We start from the raw sequence: 18,124 nt of genomic DNA, 5'->3' as shown, positions 1-18,124 counted from the left end.
CAAAAAAGGGTGCAAACACAAAGTGGATTCCATGAGGTAATGTCAACACAAGGAGCAAGGTTATACAGTATGACAAAAGGTTTGACAGAAGAACTCGCCCAGGGACAGAGGGTGTGTCCGAAACCGCATACTATCATACTAATCATACTAACCGTGACGTAAAATTGAGTATGTCATGCGTTCCCATCTCATAGTATGCAATTTTGTGTATGCTAGAAATGCCCGGATGTATACTAGATCGGCCCGGATATTTGAGTATGAGAAGGGAGCTCACTGGTTGTACTCAACCGCCCCAAAATGCATTGCGGCTATTCAGCTTCTACTATGGCGGAGATGGACCGGAGATCAGACCGGACATACGTAAACGATTAAGTCACGTGATACGGAGAAGACGGCTCTGAGTATGATGCCACCGGCATCCTAATAGTCAGGTTAGTAGGCAGTATGCAGTACATACTGTTTGAGTATGTAGTAGGCAGTACGTTAGTATGCGGTTTCGGACACAGCAAGAGACAGGGAAAAACAGACTAAATGCACTGTGGAGGTGAGAGTAATCAGACACAGGTGAGACAATCAAGGAGCAAGTGAAAGCAATAAGGGCAGGGCACATAATCCAACAAGCAGGAACACTCATATATTTGCTGACAGATACATTCCTATGTTATAAATTGTTTAAAGGATTCAGGCCTATTTTCCATTAGTGATAACATGTATTGTACAGAGCTGTACATATATCACTCAATAGGAAAAATCCTGGCTTCCTCTTTTTGTTCTAATCTATTGGACCGCTTGATTTACCCAAAGCAGTAAGTCACACTTTTAAGCAGTATTCTGACCTTTATGGTGGACTGACAGAAGCAGTGCAAAGGCAGCTGTGTGTGGCCCTCGACTGCTATGTTATTTTATTTTCCAAAGACATAGTTCGCAGTGTGAATTTCTTTCATAATAACCCCTCAAAATTAATCAAATAAGTAGAAAAAAGGCTCCACTTAAATGCATGTTAAACCACTACCAAACACTATTGTATGTCCAAGCCTCGATCATGTCACTGACTCAACTTTTACATCATCACACATTCAGAATCGTTCTTTTAATGATCTTTGATTTAACACACAAAAACATTTATTTCTCATCTCATTCATTTTTTACTTTTTTCCCGACAAAAATAATCCTCCACACTAATCTGACGATAGAAATAAAGGTGAATGTTATCAGAAAAACAGCTGCCAACAAAGCAGCGATGACATCCACAGAGTTGTAAACGAACCAGGACATTTTGTAGGACTCTGTCTTCAGATGAGGAGCTCCTTTATGTCTCATCACATATTCTATCCAGAACACTGCCTGGTCCAGTGGTTTCACGGGTTGGTCTCTGTGCAGCCTGGAGAGGGTCTGCATGTTTTCCCTGTAAGAGGAATCGTAGAGAGCGGCCTTCAAGGCTTCTGCAAACATGTGTCTATCAAGCAAAGCAATGTCCACAATCACTGCTCCTCCCTTTGCTCTGATTCTGGACAGGTTTTCAGGCTGATCAAAGAATAAGGGAAGTCCAACCACAGCTACCCCGTGGTAAATCGCCTCCTGAACACTATTAGTGCCCCCGTGGGTCACAAACACTCTAGTTTTGGGATGTCCTAAGAGGTCTTTCTGCGGCAGCCAGTCGACCATTAATGTGTTGTTTCCCAGGTTTGCTGGCTTTTGCCCCATATTCCTCCATACAACCTTCTGAGGCAGCTGGGCAAAGGCCGCAGCAATCTCCTCGGCGACATCTTGAGGAAGCTTCCCGACTAAAGTTCCTAAGGTCATCACGATGACCCCGTGGTCTCCAGAACTCTGGACAAACTCCTCGAGGTCTGCAGGGAGTGGCTTCGGAGGCTTGCACTGAAACCCACCCATGTAGACGATGTTTGGCATCGTTGGACGAGGAAATTCAAAAATAAAATCATTCCTCATAAGCCATATGTCCGCATCGAGGAAAAACGTTGAGTAATCTACATCAGGACCAAAGTACTTCTTCACCAGCGGTTTGTAATGAGGTTCTGTGATGCATGACATCGTGTACATCCCAAGGATATAACCCACTACATTGCTAACTCTTTGAATGAAGGTCATCTTATCTGTGAACTCTGTGGCAGTAAAAGGAACGTATGACAGAGGGGAGGGGGCAATAAGTAAATGAGCTTCACCTTGAATGGTCCATCTGACATTAAAAACAAGAGGAACTTGAAGTCGACGTGCCAGCATTGCACCTCCGCCGATGCCCGGGTCGGTTAAAACCACGTCGTATTTGGCTTCGTGCAAAGACTTGAGAAGGTTTTCATCTTCAAACATCTGAACGACCATTTCACTCATTCCTTTATGGAACAGGGAGAACTGATCCACAACCACCTCCTGCACCTGCATACGAGTCCAGAAGCGAGACCATGAAGATCTGGGTTTATTCTGAAGCCGGATCTCCAGCTGTCGAGACAGAGACTTTTCTAAGTGTTCCTCGAATCCATTCGGCCTGGGAAGGGTGACAGAGGCGTAGAGAGGAGATTTCTCAGTGATGTACCAGCTATCTGACGTCCTGATCACGGTAACCTCGTGGCCTTTGGCGTGCAGCTCCTCTATGAGTACTTTCATGTTTACCCAATGGCTTCCATCCAGTGGAAACACCAGGATTTTACCCCCAGATGTACCGGAGAGTTGAATCAACAGGAGAGCAAAGGTTATCAGAGAGGAATGAGTCACCTTCATACTGACGTCCCTTTAGAGGCCTTAAAAACACACAAAAACAAGTCAATAAGATAGTAATGCCTGACTGAACATGGATAACAGTTATACAATAACATGAAGTACAGAAAATGAAGTGGAAAATTAGTAAACTAATACTCCACATTATTTAACAGCTATAGTTAGCAGGGGTTATTTTGCAGATTCAAACTTTGCTAATGATTAAACTAGTTAATGGGGCCCCTTGTTACACTTTAGATGTAAAAACTGTACTTACATAGCGCTTTTCTAGTCTTTGCGACCACTCAAAGCTGCTTTTACACTACATATCACATTCACCCATTCACACACAGTCATATACAATCATACACTGATAGCAGAGGCTGTTACGTAAAGTGCCCAACTGTCAATCAGTAATCACATTCATACCCCTTGGCTATGCCACCGGGAGCAATTTTGGGTTCAGTGTCTTGCCCAAGGACACTTTGACATGTAGCCTGAGCTGGGGATCTAACCTCCGACATTCTGATTGAAAGACGACAGACTCTACCACCGAGCCACAGCCTAGCTGTCTAATGGTTGTTAGCATTTCATCCAAAAAAGACATTTCCGCTGTGATTCAAGACACTGTTCAAACACTTTATTACATAGAAATGCAACGATTAACGTTAAACATTAATGCACATGTTTTTATCCGTTCTTTCATGCCCCATAAATCATCTCAGAGCCTTCATTTATCTGGACTTAATAACTGTATTTAATATAGTTCAAACTTGCTTTATATATTAACCAGCTACAAGAATCACCCAACATTCAAAGCAGATTTTATTGACTTGGTGTTAAATACATTGTACACAACAACTTACGAAACATTATGTTGTGTGAGAAGAAGTTCCTGCGGTAAAACTTCACACTAATTACTAAAAGTACACAATGTTTCTAAAAAACAAGTCCATGCCTGTTTGGACTTAACTTGTGCTACAATAACTTTTATTAACCCATTAATGACCACAGTGGAACTTTATGATTTACTTTACAGCGCTGAAAGTACCAGCTGAGCTAAGAACAAATACATTGACATTTTTCAAATGGGTCAAAGTATGAGGCCACAGCACCCGTTTTTCTTAAATGACTATTTTTAGTTGTTAGTCACAAGGGGTAGCGGGTTTTTTGATTTTTCACTAAAAAACCTCTAAACCAACAGGTTAGGAATATCACATCTTGATTGCTCCACAATCCTCTGAAATCTGTCCAAAAAGTAGCTTAGATTGTACGTTTAAAATATGATAATAGTTAGACTGACAGTGGCCAACTGAGCAACAAACAAGAGAACTAAAAGAATACTCCTGCACCTGCATTTCAAAGGGCAAAGATGTTTGCAAATAAATGTCTGGTTATGGCCTTTGACCTCTCCCTCTGAATGTATGTGTGTGTGCATATGTTTTTGCATGTGTATGTTTGTGTGTAAATGTGTTTACTAGTGGTTTAGGCACTAGTCTTGGCTAATCAGAATACATTCATTCCTATGGGCCCATTAGCCATTAGCAAGCATCCTTGAAAAACATCGAAGTGAATGGAAGCCCTGTTGGAATCGCCTGTATTTGAAGTAACATTTCTTTTCATTTCTTCAAAAGTTGATTGGAAAATATCTTTTAGGATTAATTCTTACTTGAGTCTATCTGGTCTTTAAGTGCATGATAGTTTTTGAACATGTGATAACAGGAACCTGTATTTCCAGTGGGATTTTTGTAAAAACTAAAAAAAAAACCTGACAACCCTTGTGTCTTTTAACTAAAAATAGTATGTTACAGAAATGGCTGTATCTCAAAAACTACATGGAGTCGTAATCAAATGCTTGATATCATTGGATTCAGAACAATTTCCACCTTCAACAGAAAAAAATCTGTGGGACTTTTCTTTGACAAACTAAATTTAGTTGATAGTCATTAATGGGTTAACACTTACCTAAATCCACTTTTTTGTAGGAAGGTCATCCAACTTCGGAATTACAGTTCAACTTTAGTACTTCAAGATGTTTTCTGCGCACATGAATGCACCTCTGCCTGTCAGTCCTCCATAAGCATAACCGTCTGACATGTAGTTACATGCATGCACTGTACTGTGTACAGCTGTTGTAAAAGAAGGTGTGTAGAGCTGCGGATAAGGGGTGTGTTGTAAAACATGCGTGCTGTTCATGGTACTACTGAAACTAGAGTTCATGGTTAGTTGTGAGATAAACACATTTATCTCTGATGCCATCTAGTGTCATGTCGGTGCATTTCATATTAAATTGCAAATGATGTTTACCTGAAGAGAGGAGGAGCAATTGTGAGACTGATTGACATTTTGATTTACTGATATGCTGATATTTATTTTAGAGAAGGAAACTTCCAAAATTATTAACTAAGCAGTAAATATTGTGATTTTCCTTTATTATTTTGTCTTTAAACTCTAATTTATCTTGGGACTTAGTTGGAGGGTTGTAAATCTGAAATTAAAAACCATTTCTCCAATCTACTACGCATAAACAACATATTTCAGAGAATTGTAGAGGGCAAAACTTTGTTATGTATTCATCCTTAGGACCACTTTTAGATTCTAATATGTTTAATTAAATATGATTATTAGTGTTTGAGGACTATCTGCCATATCTGATTACAGTTCTGTTGAGAGTTTAGTGTACTGTACATCTCTTTTTTTCGAGGAACGTGCAGTGGGACAGGGATTACGGGGGCCATAATGAAAGTGTTATTTTGTTCAAAGAAAGAGCATTTGCAAACAAATATAAAAATAAATGAATGAAAATTGAATTAGAAGAACGCAGATGCATTTTTTTGGGGCATATTTAACATTGTAAAAAGAGGACACTGAATCACTCACATTTAAACATATCAAGTATGACAAAATTCAGTCCAAGACATACACTACCAGTCAAAAGTTTGGACACATTTTCTCATACAAGTGAATGGGAAAGTGTGTCCAAACTTTTGACTGGTAGTGTATTTCCATTGTGGCTTTTAATATAACGTGAACAAAGCTGCACGAGTTCAGGTCAAGAGGCAACATTCCGACCAGCAGCCAACACGGTAAACTTATTTATCATTAATTTTAAAATCTCTTCAAGTAAGACAACCAAACATGTACACAACTTAATAATTAAACACTTAAAAGAGTATATAAATATTGCTTTTGATTATGCCTACTTTTATCCTACATCACTGGATTAACCTGTTTTTGGGACCCCACTATTTCCTGTAGGGGCCCAAGTTGTCTTCAACTTCCTGTGAAGTACAAAGCACACTATACACACAATAGATGGTGGCTCTATCATATCTTTCACAGAGACACAGAGACAAGCAGACAAACACCAAAAATCCTGTAAGCACACACAAAATTAGATGTTAAAAAGGTTTATTAAAAACTGGAGTTTGACAAAGGACAACAATGTGATGTAATAAAGCATGACCCAGTTAATCTTGTAGAAAAAAACAGCTTACACATGCAGCAAACTTTGGGCTTTAAGGGCCCCTGTAAGCCTGGGCCCAATGTTTTAGTTGTATAAGCCTATTCTATATATTTGTGATACAATATTATCATTAATATTTCTTATTATCATTAGTAGTAGTATTTTAAACAGATTTTTTTTTTTATTATTTAGAGTAGCCCTATTTCAGCGCTATTATTGTCTTTGTGGGTAGTGAACAATACAATTAAATTAGTGCCATGTAAAATCATGTCATGTAATAATAACAACAAACAATACAGCAAAATAACATAATACATATATAAAAATAAATGTAATCTAAATTTAAGTTGTGTAGCTGGTGAACTCTCAAATACTCCTGACAGTGTTCATCATGAACCTCACCCTTCAGCCCTTTGTTGTTATTCTCACGCTAACATGCGAGATCCGTAGACCCGACTCACTGCGCGGTCACATCCCGCCCCGACTTCCCCTCTGCCAGCGGCCTGGTGCTTTGAGATGAGGAGAAGATGTCGGTGTCGGGGCTGAAGGCCGAATTGAAGTTTTTGGAGTCAATTTTTGACCCAAACCACGAACGATTCAGAATAATAGACTGGAAACCCGATGAACTCAGTTGCCAATTCAACGTAACAGGAGAGAAGCTGCTGATCATTCACTGCAACATCACGGTGAGTCCAGGCCAGCTCTGCGCACGAGCTAACGCAGCCACTGACTATCAACTGAAACCAAATCACTCCGAGGGAAGCTTCGTGTTTACACATTAATTACGGGCAAAGTGTTCGCTTTTTATTCTCGTGTCGTGTTTGACCATCATAATACATGTAATTCCCTTGATTAATGGAAAGAAGACAGGAGCAGTGTTAAAATCACTTTGAAAAAGTATAAGAAAAAAACGTCGATTAGTAACGACGCTGCGGTAGCTTCTGCTAGCCTGAAAGTAACGTTGGCGCTAGCTTGTCTTGTTAGCCAAAATAACTGCGTTACTGATTCCAGTACTACGGCTGTTAACTTTCTAACTACTGAATACACGTATCTTGTTTAATCTAAACGTTATTTTACCTGTAGCAAAGGGATACTATGGTTGTTTTTACACTGTATTTCAAATAACACATTTATCTGAGCAGGCACAGCGCAGACTGTCGGTTTCACCTCTTTAACGTTAAATAGAGGCGGTTTACTGGAATGTTGTTCCACTGTGTTTTCTGCCGTTTCAGTAAATAGACCGATCCCTCTGACGAAGTTAACTGGAATATATTAAAGCTGTGACGTTCACGCTCCGTTTACCAGGACTACAAAATATGCAGAATGCGATATAATGTTGATAAGAAGTCGGGGCTGAACTCTACTCTGATATTTTTCAACCAATTAATAATGCGAGCTTAGGTATATAGTTGTGTTTTTTTTCCCTAAACGTTGGTAACGTTAGGTGGGCCTGGCATTTAGGCATTGTATTTACATTATTAGTGACATACTAGTTGCCGATGTAACATACAACTTCATCAGTGTATTTTCACATTAACATCTCTCTACACTGTAATGGCACATTAACACCTTGACTCACTGTATCTGCACATCAACAACCTATACACTGTAATTGCACATTTACGACTGTATGGTACATTAATACCTCTACCCCCCTGTAATGTTTGTTTAAATTTAAGATATGTTAGTTTTATATTTTAGATTTACTAGAGTAGGTACTCTTTTCAGATATATGTTTATATTTTCGATTAATATAGTTGAGGTTATTATTTATTATTGCTGTTAGAATTCCTGGATTTATTTTTTACTGTGATAACTTTGATAACCTTCTGCTGTAACGTCACAATTTCCCAGTTTGGGGTCAATAAAGTTCATCTATCAATCTATACAACTGAAGCAATTTGGCCATAGTATTGTTTTGGTTCAGCTGGCACAGATCAGTCACTCGCCTCCACCCTAACTAAAACCCTCACCACATCCTCTTTTCTAAGGTAAAACATCCACTTGTGCTCTTTAAAAGCCATGTTATATTTACATTGAAAATGAGCAAGCCTGCATCACCTTTGAGTCAGCTCATGATTCTCTCACTATGAAATGAAAAATGAGTACAAAAACGGCGGCCTTTAACACTCAATTTGGTCAGTCTAGTCACTGACTATCCCAAGTTCTGCATATTTAACAACTTTGATAAGCAGGATAATGTGTGGTAACCATGCAGAGCTTGATCCGCTCAACCTATCTGATTTAGCCAAACAGTTTTAAAAGCAGGGAGAAATGCAAAACATGCAGGGCCAGTAGTGCCTTCTTTTTAAAGAAAACCTGGTTGTATTGGACATGAATGTGAGGATATACTTACATTTGTTTTCATGGTAGTTAATTCTATCAAGGTATAAGTGTAGCTGAAATGTTTAGCTGTTTTTCTGAAAGCAGATGGATTATTCATGCATTCATCAAGAGGTACATGTATCCCCACAAATCTAAGCAGGTGATAAGCATCGACATTTAGAATCCTGTTCATATCTGAGTCACTGTAATCACCATTTTCAAAACTGTTAATAGCATCAAATCCATCACACAAACATTATTATTCTCACGAGTCTCTTTATATCACTTAAATCTTAATAGCACAAAATTCTCTGGAAACCATTTGTCCTTCAAAGTAATTAATCTCAAAGTTAGTAGCCACATTTGGAGCTTTTAGTTATATGATAGCATGACATGCTTTTTCGCAAATTGAAAACATGGGAATCTTTCCATCTCAATGACATAAGGAGGTATAAACGAGTCATACCCTAAACCAACTATAACTCTCCTGTCTGGAGACTAATATTACCCATTCATGACATACTGTATACCACACAGAATATGTTTGGACCATTTATAGTCTAGTGTGCTTTCAATACTATATAACAGTCCAGCTGTAGTCCCCCCCCCCCTATACAACTATCACAACAAAAACTGACGGTTCACACGGCCACTTGCCATCCAGTGCTGCAGTACAGCTGGCAATAGGCATCATTTTGTACAGTGGGTGGCTGTGTGGGCTAAGACATTTGGTCTGAAAACATTTTCATTTTATATAGAAGAATACTCCCTGGCCATCTTTTTGCTTTTATAATGGCAGCAGTGTTTCTTTTAAGAGTTAACATACAAAATGTTGGCCTTAGATCCATTAACATAAGAGCATCAGTGGCAAAATTTCCATGTCCTGCTGTTGACTCTGTTGCAGGAATCATATCCCTCAACACCCCCAATATGGTTTGTTGACTCTGATGATCCGAGTCTGGCTGAAGTGTTGGAGCGCTTAGAGGATGTGAGGAAAGGCAGCACATTGGTAAGTTGGCTGATGTGGATCCAGCTTCACAGAGGCTCACTCAAAATAGTAATGTCACATAAGGTAAGAGCTAGTTTTTGTTTGTCAGTGTCGATGCTGTATTTTGCTGATGTCACCCACAGCTCCTTCAGCAGCTGAAGCGTCTCATTTGTGACCTCTGTCGGCTTTACAACCTGCCGCAACATCCAGATGTAGAAATGCTGGACCAGCCTCTACCTGCCGGCCCGATTACCCAGGAGAGAAAGGTACTCATGTTAAACGAGAAATATTCAATGCCTTTGTTTTGCATTGAGTGTTTGTTAATTCACAATGGTTTCATCACACTACAGCATGGCCCGTCAGATGAGGTGACATCTGAAGAGGAAGAGGAGGAAGAAATGGGAGAGGTACCTATTTATATTTCACACAGTTCAGAGGATTCATATTAATTATAGTTTAATAGTCAAATTTGTTTTACACCCTGTTTCTAAATACAATTTCTACACTTACAGCAGGACATTGACCTGGACCAAGACCTGGACCATTACGACATGAAAGAAGAGGAGCCAGCAGACGGTAAAAAGTCAGAAGATGACGGGATAGAAAAGGAAAATCTGGCCATCTTGGAGAAGATTCGTAAAAACCAGAGACAGGATCACTTGAATGTAAGTGCTCGATCAGTTCAGGATTATCCGGAGGAGATCTATTTTCTCTTTAAATTCTCTTTTAAAGTGGTAAGCTCAAGATTTCAGTTTCGTTCTCTCCGGGAGAACACTTCCAAGAAATCCAAACAGTGTCGCATGTGGGACGTCCACGGTTGGCTCTGGTTGTAAGGATTGATGGTCACTTCCCTTTTTAGACTGATTGCCTTCATCTGAGAGTCAAATTAGTTTCTTGTTCTTTACTTCACTTATTTATGAAGTTGTATCTGTAGTCATCGATCTTTTCTTTGTTTGTTCAGCTATAGTAGATTACTGTTTACTCGCAACACTTGCAGAGACCAGTAAAGCAGCTGCTTAGCTCCGCCTACCCTCTCTGACAGACCAACCACTGCTGGGTGATGGAAAGTGCGTCACTAACTGGGCACCGCTTGTGATTTTTTCCACAAATGTCGCACTGACACCCAGTCCGTAATAATACTATAATACTGCAAATGCAAAGGCTTTCATCAGTGGGCCATAGGCTCAGTCGCCATTGTGTTACCTCATTCAGCGATAGATAGTGACTTAACAGACATTAGTCCATCATATTCGCTCTTTGATCCGAAATCCTCAAATATCTCATCATATCTAATTAAAGTTCACATTTGTCAGAAGCTGAAGTTATGATGGTTAAAAGCAAAGGCACCTTTTCATTTGCTGAGGACAGAAATTCAGACCTTTTACTGCAACCTGGAAAAATAAGATGTCTAGCATTTAATTTGAATTGTTGATTAAATTTCGACTTCATGAATGAGTTTAACTTCTCATTTCTTTTTACTTTAAAAATTGACCATAGATAAAAGGTCTGATAATAGATCTGTCGGCGTTTTTTATTGGAACCAGGCGCTGCTACTTGATTCAATCACAACACTATAAAATTCCACTATGGCTGCTGGTCATATCGAGGGTTAAAAGTCTGGTGTTGTGACAGCCTTAGTTGGTTGTCTAATAAAGTGTTTGAAATTGTCAGTGATTACTTTTAACAGAGAGAAATGAACAGGTCAATCACGTCATTTTCTCTGATTGCCCTGATGTAGAGCTGCCCACCTCTGTAACATCCTGTCTCTTCTTATTTGTCCATGCGTCCTACCATCTGTGTGATTGACTGTATGTGAATTGTGTTGCAGGGTGCAGTGTCCGGCTCTGTGCAAGCCTCGGACCGCCTAATGAAGGAACTCAGGGAGATCTACAGATCACAGAGTTACAAGACAGGTGACTGAGATAATTTCTTTCCTTGCAGTGGTGACGTTCTTGCACCTTCTCAGCAGATTAAAGTAAAGCTCTGTTTTCTGTCACAGGTATTTATTCAGTCGAACTAGTCAGTGACAGCCTTTATGACTGGCATGTCAAGTTAAGGACGTAAGTTCTCACATTAATTTGCTTTTAAACATTTTCTCGCTTTTCAAATATCGGATGATATTGTGTTTTCTGTTAAATTTGACATGTTGTTCTTTATTGCAGGGTAGACCCAGATAGTCCATTACATAGTGACTTGCAGGTCTTAAAAGAAAAGGAAGGAGTGGATTACATTCTGCTCAATTTCTCTTATAAAGTAAGTGCTATGATAACATTTGTAAACTGATTTTTTGGGGGGGGATGGTTTCCTTGAGACTTAAGTTATTTTTTCCCTCCATTCAACAGGATAATTTTCCTTTTGACCCACCTTTTGTACGGGTTGTCTCACCTGTGCTCTCTGGAGGGTGAGTGTTTAGGGATCTACCCCTGCTCTATTTGCATATGTAAAGAAAGTATTCGCTCACTAAGACTTGGTCCTTGTTGGTTGTGCACACAATTGTAAGACAGATTTTAGACGTTGGGAGAGATTTACTCACAATATTAATCTAGAAATAGAAAAAAAGTCAATAAGAAATGACTAACTGTAAAGTTTCACATCTCATATTGTGTTTGCAGCTGTTGCAGATGTGTTGGCTCTGTCCTGCACACGAAACTGAGCATGCTCAGTCTCGGAACTCATCGGCTCTGTTTACTTTTCACTGACGAGTTGTGGTCATTGACCGGTGTCATGTTGTCCAAAATCAACAGTTTGTCATAATACCTAAGTTAATATTATGTTAGGTGACAAAGTTATTTGTCAAGCTAGACTGATAAACACTGACATACACACTTGGATAGTATTTTGGTTGTCATAATGTTAGCGAGCATGCTAAGGTTAGCTAACTAGCTCTAACATCTACACTGCATGGATCTGGCATCGTGTTTTGTAACCAAACAGCAAATTACTCAATTACCAGCCAGATCAGCTCCTGGGAGTCGGTGCGAGTTAGCTGATGTTATCTACTCAACGGAGTCTTGCTGCGTTGCCTTACTGGCAAATGGTCTGCTTACAGCTGGCTGGCTAACCTTAGCCTAGGCAGGTAATGCAATGATATTGGCTAATAGAAAACAATCGGTAGTTATACACATTTGCTTTGCTCTGCTACATAGTTTACAAAATCAACACCGTTTGTCATGTTAGCTGGCGAAGTTATGTGTCAAGCTACATAACTTACATACACACTCAGATAGTATTTTGGTAGTCATAATGTTAGCAAGCATGCTAAGGTTAGCCAACTAGCTCTAACATAAATACACTGCATGGCTCGGGCATTGTGCTTCGTAACCACACGGCATTAGCGAACATTAGCCAGGCGGGGCAGGGTGGCTGGAGAGAGCTGGGATGAAGCACTTGTGCTGTGAGAGAAAAAAACGCTGCACCCGGCGAGAGAACGCTGCACACAGGTTTTGTTTCTATGACAACAATAAGTCTGTTTTGATCCCCAAAAGCAATTGAAGGTCTCCATGATTGGCATGCCCCGCCAATGTTGACTCGTTTTCCCCCTGATGTCGATCACATTCCTATTTGGTCAGGCGGGCTTCACTAGATAACATTTTTGTTTTTTATTCTTATGTGTAGTTCGTGTTGTTGTGGGTGCTGTCGTTTGTTGGCATCCATCTCCATTTCTCAGCTTGCGTTGTCTCGTGTTGCACACTGTTGACTGTGGTGGCAGACAATGAGCTCTCGGCAGAGGTACTCGCGAACACGCAGATACGTCACATCCTCTTGTTTCGCGGAAAAACCTGACCGAGTGCTTTACATAAAAATCAGCCCACAGGCTGTTGGGGCCAATGGAGGAAGTTGGGGAAGGTCTCAGTTTATCAGTTCCTCTACTATCCCTTCACACATTGGCAATAAAAAAAATGATGTTTGATTGATGAATATATGTGAAATCTTACATATAGCCCCTTTACATACCAATCTGTAATACAATTTTTTTTATTACAGTTATGTTTTAGGAGGAGGGGCCTTGTGCATGGAGCTTCTCACCAAACAGGTATGTGAATGAGTTTGGTCCATGTTTTGATGTAATTTGTCCTCAATTTGACACAAAAATGAATGTTTTTGTTTGCTTGTTTTCTTTTCAGGGCTGGAGCAGTGCCTATTCCATAGAATCTGTCATCATGCAGATAAATGCAACTCTGGTGAAAGGAAAAGCCAGGGTGCAGTTTGGAGCCAATAAGGTATGTCAGAAGTCAGCTCTCAAGTGTTTATAGCGAGGTCGAATGGCCCCGTTCAAAGATAGGGTGAAAAGTCTGCTTTCAGAGGGAGCCGTGAGACACAATTAATCCTATAAATCGGGATAACCAGGCACACGTAGGGACACAGTCTCATAAAATAGAAAAAAAAATATGCAGGTGGAGCGGGAGGGGGGTTCAGCACTGTTTCAATGATTAAAGAAGCATCATATTTTAAGCATACTGAGGCCCTTAGCCAACTGTATTTTGCAGCACTGACATTGTGTTTCAATAGAAAACATCAAGTGAAGGAAAATGTGTCTCAGGTTAAATCATGTGTCCCATTAGATCCCTCAATTTAAGTGTCTTAAATCCTGATGCTATTTAAAGAAGCAATTCACCCCTGGAAAAAGTCGCTGTCAGTCAAAGCTGGTGTTCTCTGTAATCTATAGAAGCAATAATATTTGAAATTGGCGCTATAGCTGTGGAGAAAGTTGTACAAACAGCTCCTCTTCTACATTCCTACAACACCCAGCATGCATTGCGCCCCTCCCTCTGAAAGGAACGGCCCAGCGAGAGACGCTGGAGTGAAATATTACCCTTTTCCAGTCAAGGACATTGATCACTCGAGCAATGGCTCAGAGCGGTACAGAATCCAAAATACAACGAGAATATACCGGTGGATCGTCTAAAAAATCTTCAGGTCTGCAGACTACATTTCAAACCTGACGATTTTGAACGAGACATGACATCGGAGGCGAGTGTCCTAGATTGAGGAAGTGTAGTTTAGCAAGCTCCCAGAGGTTTTCCAGGGTCCATTGGAGAAGCGGATGGCGTTTTTTTTTTTTTTTTACCATAATGGAATTAGCTCCCCATAATAGCATGATAGGACTGAGGTTGAAAATTGGTGAACTGGCCCTTTAATAAACAGTCACCTGTACTTTTTTCTGTAGTAGAGTGAAAACATTATGACTCGCGCTTATGGATGATTAATTAGACCTGCTTTTTTATCTTAACCCTCCCATCGCTCGCCCATACAGAATAATGCTTTCTTAGTCATAGAGGACATTCAGTGGTTGAACTGATCTGTGATCAGATAAATGCTGCGACAGCTTTTTACCACTTCTGACAAACTGTACGTGTTGAAATCCCTCTAAGCTGCTGTTTTCCCATCAGTTTATGTAATATGGAAAGGAGAACAATGACAGTTTCTGTGTAATTTCTTCTTCAGCTGCTATTGCTACTGAAGACACACCCTGTACAGACTATTTTCACAGACTATTAAGTGAAAGGGGGAAAGATTACGGATACATAGTTGAGAGATGCAATTACAGTTGTCATTTTATGCTGTTATTTGGAGCCAATAGAAGAAAGATGATGGAAAATGATGGTAGAGAGAGACGTGTAATGACCCCCACTAGAAGTGAACCAAGAACATTGTATTCTGTGTGATTTGCTGTTTGTAATTATTTCTATATTTCCGATGTGCATCTAACAGACCATCATTTATTTTTCAGAACCAGTACAATCTTGCCAGAGCACAACAGTCGTACAAATCCCTTGTGCAGATTCACGAAAAGAATGGTGAGTAAACATGTCTGAATGGTTGGGGCTGGTTGGACACAGCAGTTTGGATCCTTTGGTAAAGAGGTTTCTCTCTCTGTTTCTGCAGGCTGGTACACACCGCCTAAAGAGGACGGATAAGGAGCTACTACCACTATGCACTGAGAACATGTCTTTGGGTCAAAGTATCTTGTTTTCTTTGGAATATTTTCCCCCCTCTGACTTAACTGGGGATATATCATCTTTTTCGCGGACACCATCTTGTTGGCTCATCTGACAGGTATTCCTTCACCCCCCGCTCTGGGAAAGACTTTATTCTGGTATCACTCAGCTTCCCCCCTCAGTGTTCTAGTGAGGAGGAGGATGTGAGGGAATCACTAGTCCTGTTTCCTAAATATGCTCATTTGTCTTTAAAAAAAAAAAAGAACTTTTCTCCCTTTAAATGTGGGGAATTGCTTTTTCTTTTAGCTGCTTTGACAAAGTGGGCTTCACAAACAGTCAGTTACTCCTCTTTAGATGGTAATTTTTAAAAGATACAGAAGCTCTTCAAGAGGCACCTCGCTGCACCTGTTTTTATCGACAGCTATTTCTTTTTTTTTTTTGTTTCCCTCTTTTTTTTTTTCTTTTGGAAATTAACTGGTACATAAATGCAAATGTTTTAGAAATATTATTTGGCGATTGTATTTTATTATTTCAGCATCCTAGACAATAAATGAGCCGCTTTTTCATATTTTGGAAGCTTATCTTTAAAATGGAGATGACAGACCACCACTCTGCGTCTTTTAGCCCATGCTTTTAAAGAAGTGTGATGAATCATGGGCCAAGCAGAATCAAAACACTGTCGAAATAAGACAAAGCTCTTGTCAGTGAGCAAATCCACCGTGGGTTCATGATAAAACAGGGCCAAAGGACATGAAATAAGAGGATACAGATATATTTGATGATTAGATATAAGTTTGAACAGACCTAATGCTGAAGCTCTTTTTGCCTTATTTCTGTTAACACATCAGTTTGGCTCTTATAGCTGTAGAGGTTGATGGCTGGTTTGATGCTTGTTTGCAAAAGACAACAGCATGTCGCACAGGAGCCTCGTCTCAATCGCTACTATAAAAAATATAGATCTGATTACTTTGTTAACGCAGAACCGCGCTAAGAGGTGTTTGGATGCGATTTTCTTTACATTCTGCTCAGTTTTGAAGCAAATACGCGCGTCAAATCTTCCTGACATTTACTGATTGTAGTGGTTTACCCGTGCCCAGTTTGGATTTGAGACTGTTACCGTGTTACATGACGTCACGCGCGCCTGGACTCGCCTCCCTTTCTGTTTCTGCCTCAGTTTCCTCATCAGCAGCTAAACGTCCATCTCCCGCGGGGCTTCCTTTGCCACAACAATACACCACAGATGTGTTTCAGTTTGTAGCAAGAAGCATCATTTCTAGTGTGATAATAACAGACCTGAAACACTCTTATATTTTAACCATGCAATATTCCTCAGCACGTCATCAGTACTGCTGTTCCCCACGCTACAGGACACACACTGTATCAATCAATCTGTTGGCTCTTTTGCAGTTTATCTCTTAACACTGTCTGCAAAAGTATGTTTGAACGCAACTCAGGTAACAAACAATACTTAGGAGGGGAATCTGTACATTTTGAGTTGGGGGGTATTTTCTTGGATTGATTAACGCTCTGTACCGGTGATCTTAAGACATGTTCACCCGCTGATCCTCCTAAACACTGAAGATGATTTCAGTGTGTGATCTTTACGTATTCCTGATAAACAGCATTTGCACAACTGGCAATAATGTGCCCAGAGAGGTCAAGTCTAATACAAACATTCTGAGCTGAATATTTAAATAAGGAAACATGTTTTTTTCTCAGCACACCACATCCTGTTGTTACATGTCTGATAAAGCTGAGAGGGGAGGAATTATCAGGTTTCATTTGTTGTCCTGTTGTCCAGCGATACGGAGAAGATGGGCCATAAACTTTCATTTTAGTTTTAAGTACCACCTCCTCCTGCTGCGCAGCCTCTTTCCACCTGTGTGATTCCCTCCCTCCCATAAAAAAAAAATGCCAAAACTCCGCTCCGAGGGGACGTGAAGAGACGAGTGAATTTGAAGGTCATGCCGTGGTGAACAGACTTGCACGCTTCTCTTACTGGACTGTGTGTTGAAAAGATTCATTTATCTCAACTGTTGATTCATTTTTCTGGCGCCAACGAAACAGATGATCAAGTCTGGTGCCGTTGGCTCGCGTTGGTTTTATTTTATTTTTCATTTTTCCATTTGAAGAAATTTTGACCATGTACAGTAATTTGTAAACTTGCATCAAGTTTATGAATAAAGAATTTTAAGATTATCGATGTTTTACAGGTTTCCCTGTGTATTATTTCAGTCACTGGATAAATGTATGTGAGTGTTTAGTCAGTTCATAGACTGCAAATATATTGGGCTGATATTTTATTAAATGAATAAAATCATTTACTGCTAATGCTGATTTGACTTCTATGATGTTTGAAAGTGTATTTCATTTAAAGTGTCTAATACGTTTCCTGTCTTACAGCTACATCAACAACCCACCTCAAAGAAAATTGTTGTTGTTTTTTTGTTCCAATTTCCTGGAAATAATTATGTAATTTGGTCCCAATTCAAAGTATTTTTTGTAGTTCATGAGAATATCTTGTATATATTTTTTTTGGCCTTTGCCTTTCCCCCCCACAGGACAGTGGATTGTGTTGGAAACATGGGAATAGAGTGGCGATGACAGTAAAGGGGAGGGGGTCGGACTTAAACCACTGCGTTAAGGACTGAACCTCTATATGAGGCGTACGCCTGCACTGCTGAGCTAAACGGG

General features: G+C 39.9%; 2 protein-coding genes across 3 annotated transcripts; one reads left to right on the top strand and one right to left on the bottom strand.

Annotated features, from left to right (window-relative positions):
• Nucleotides 1-1,132: 1,132 nt before the first annotated feature.
• LOC138612453 (UDP-glucuronosyltransferase 2A1-like) lies at nucleotides 1,133-4,150 on the bottom strand. Of its 2 annotated transcripts, XM_069685705.1 has the most exons (2): nucleotides 4,132-4,150; nucleotides 1,133-2,711 (listed from the first exon to the last, which is right to left on the bottom strand). In XM_069685705.1, the coding sequence occupies exons 1-2, from the start codon at nucleotides 4,148-4,150 to the stop codon at nucleotides 1,135-1,137; spliced, it is 1,596 nt and encodes a 531-aa protein (XP_069541806.1). In that variant the 3' UTR covers nucleotides 1,133-1,134. The 2 variants fall into 2 exon arrangements, with proteins under 2 accessions (XP_069541806.1, XP_069541805.1); XM_069685704.1 differs by lacking the exon at nucleotides 4,132-4,150 and having other exon boundaries at nucleotides 1,133-2,736.
• A 2,505-nt stretch (nucleotides 4,151-6,655) lies between these two features.
• Nucleotides 6,656-17,633, top strand: LOC138612454 (ubiquitin-conjugating enzyme E2 Q2-like). Its single transcript, XM_069685706.1, has 13 exons — nucleotides 6,656-6,864; nucleotides 9,408-9,512; nucleotides 9,635-9,757; nucleotides 9,842-9,898; nucleotides 10,004-10,156; nucleotides 11,320-11,404; nucleotides 11,491-11,551; nucleotides 11,654-11,744; nucleotides 11,834-11,892; nucleotides 13,476-13,524; nucleotides 13,616-13,711; nucleotides 15,223-15,289; nucleotides 15,378-17,633. Exons 1-13 carry the CDS (start codon nucleotides 6,706-6,708, stop codon nucleotides 15,407-15,409), a joined length of 1,137 nt encoding a protein of 378 aa, XP_069541807.1. The 5' UTR covers nucleotides 6,656-6,705; the 3' UTR covers nucleotides 15,410-17,633.
• Nucleotides 17,634-18,124: the final 491 nt, after the last annotated feature.

This window comes from Semicossyphus pulcher, unplaced genomic scaffold (genome assembly GCF_022749685.1).
Source record: "Semicossyphus pulcher isolate SPU_LCO1_2020_fin unplaced genomic scaffold, fSemPul1.0.p SCAF_8, whole genome shotgun sequence".
NCBI lineage: Eukaryota > Metazoa > Chordata > Actinopteri > Labriformes > Labridae > Semicossyphus > Semicossyphus pulcher.
The sequence above is the reverse complement of the archived record's forward strand: the minus strand, read 5'-3'. Positions and strand labels throughout refer to the sequence as shown.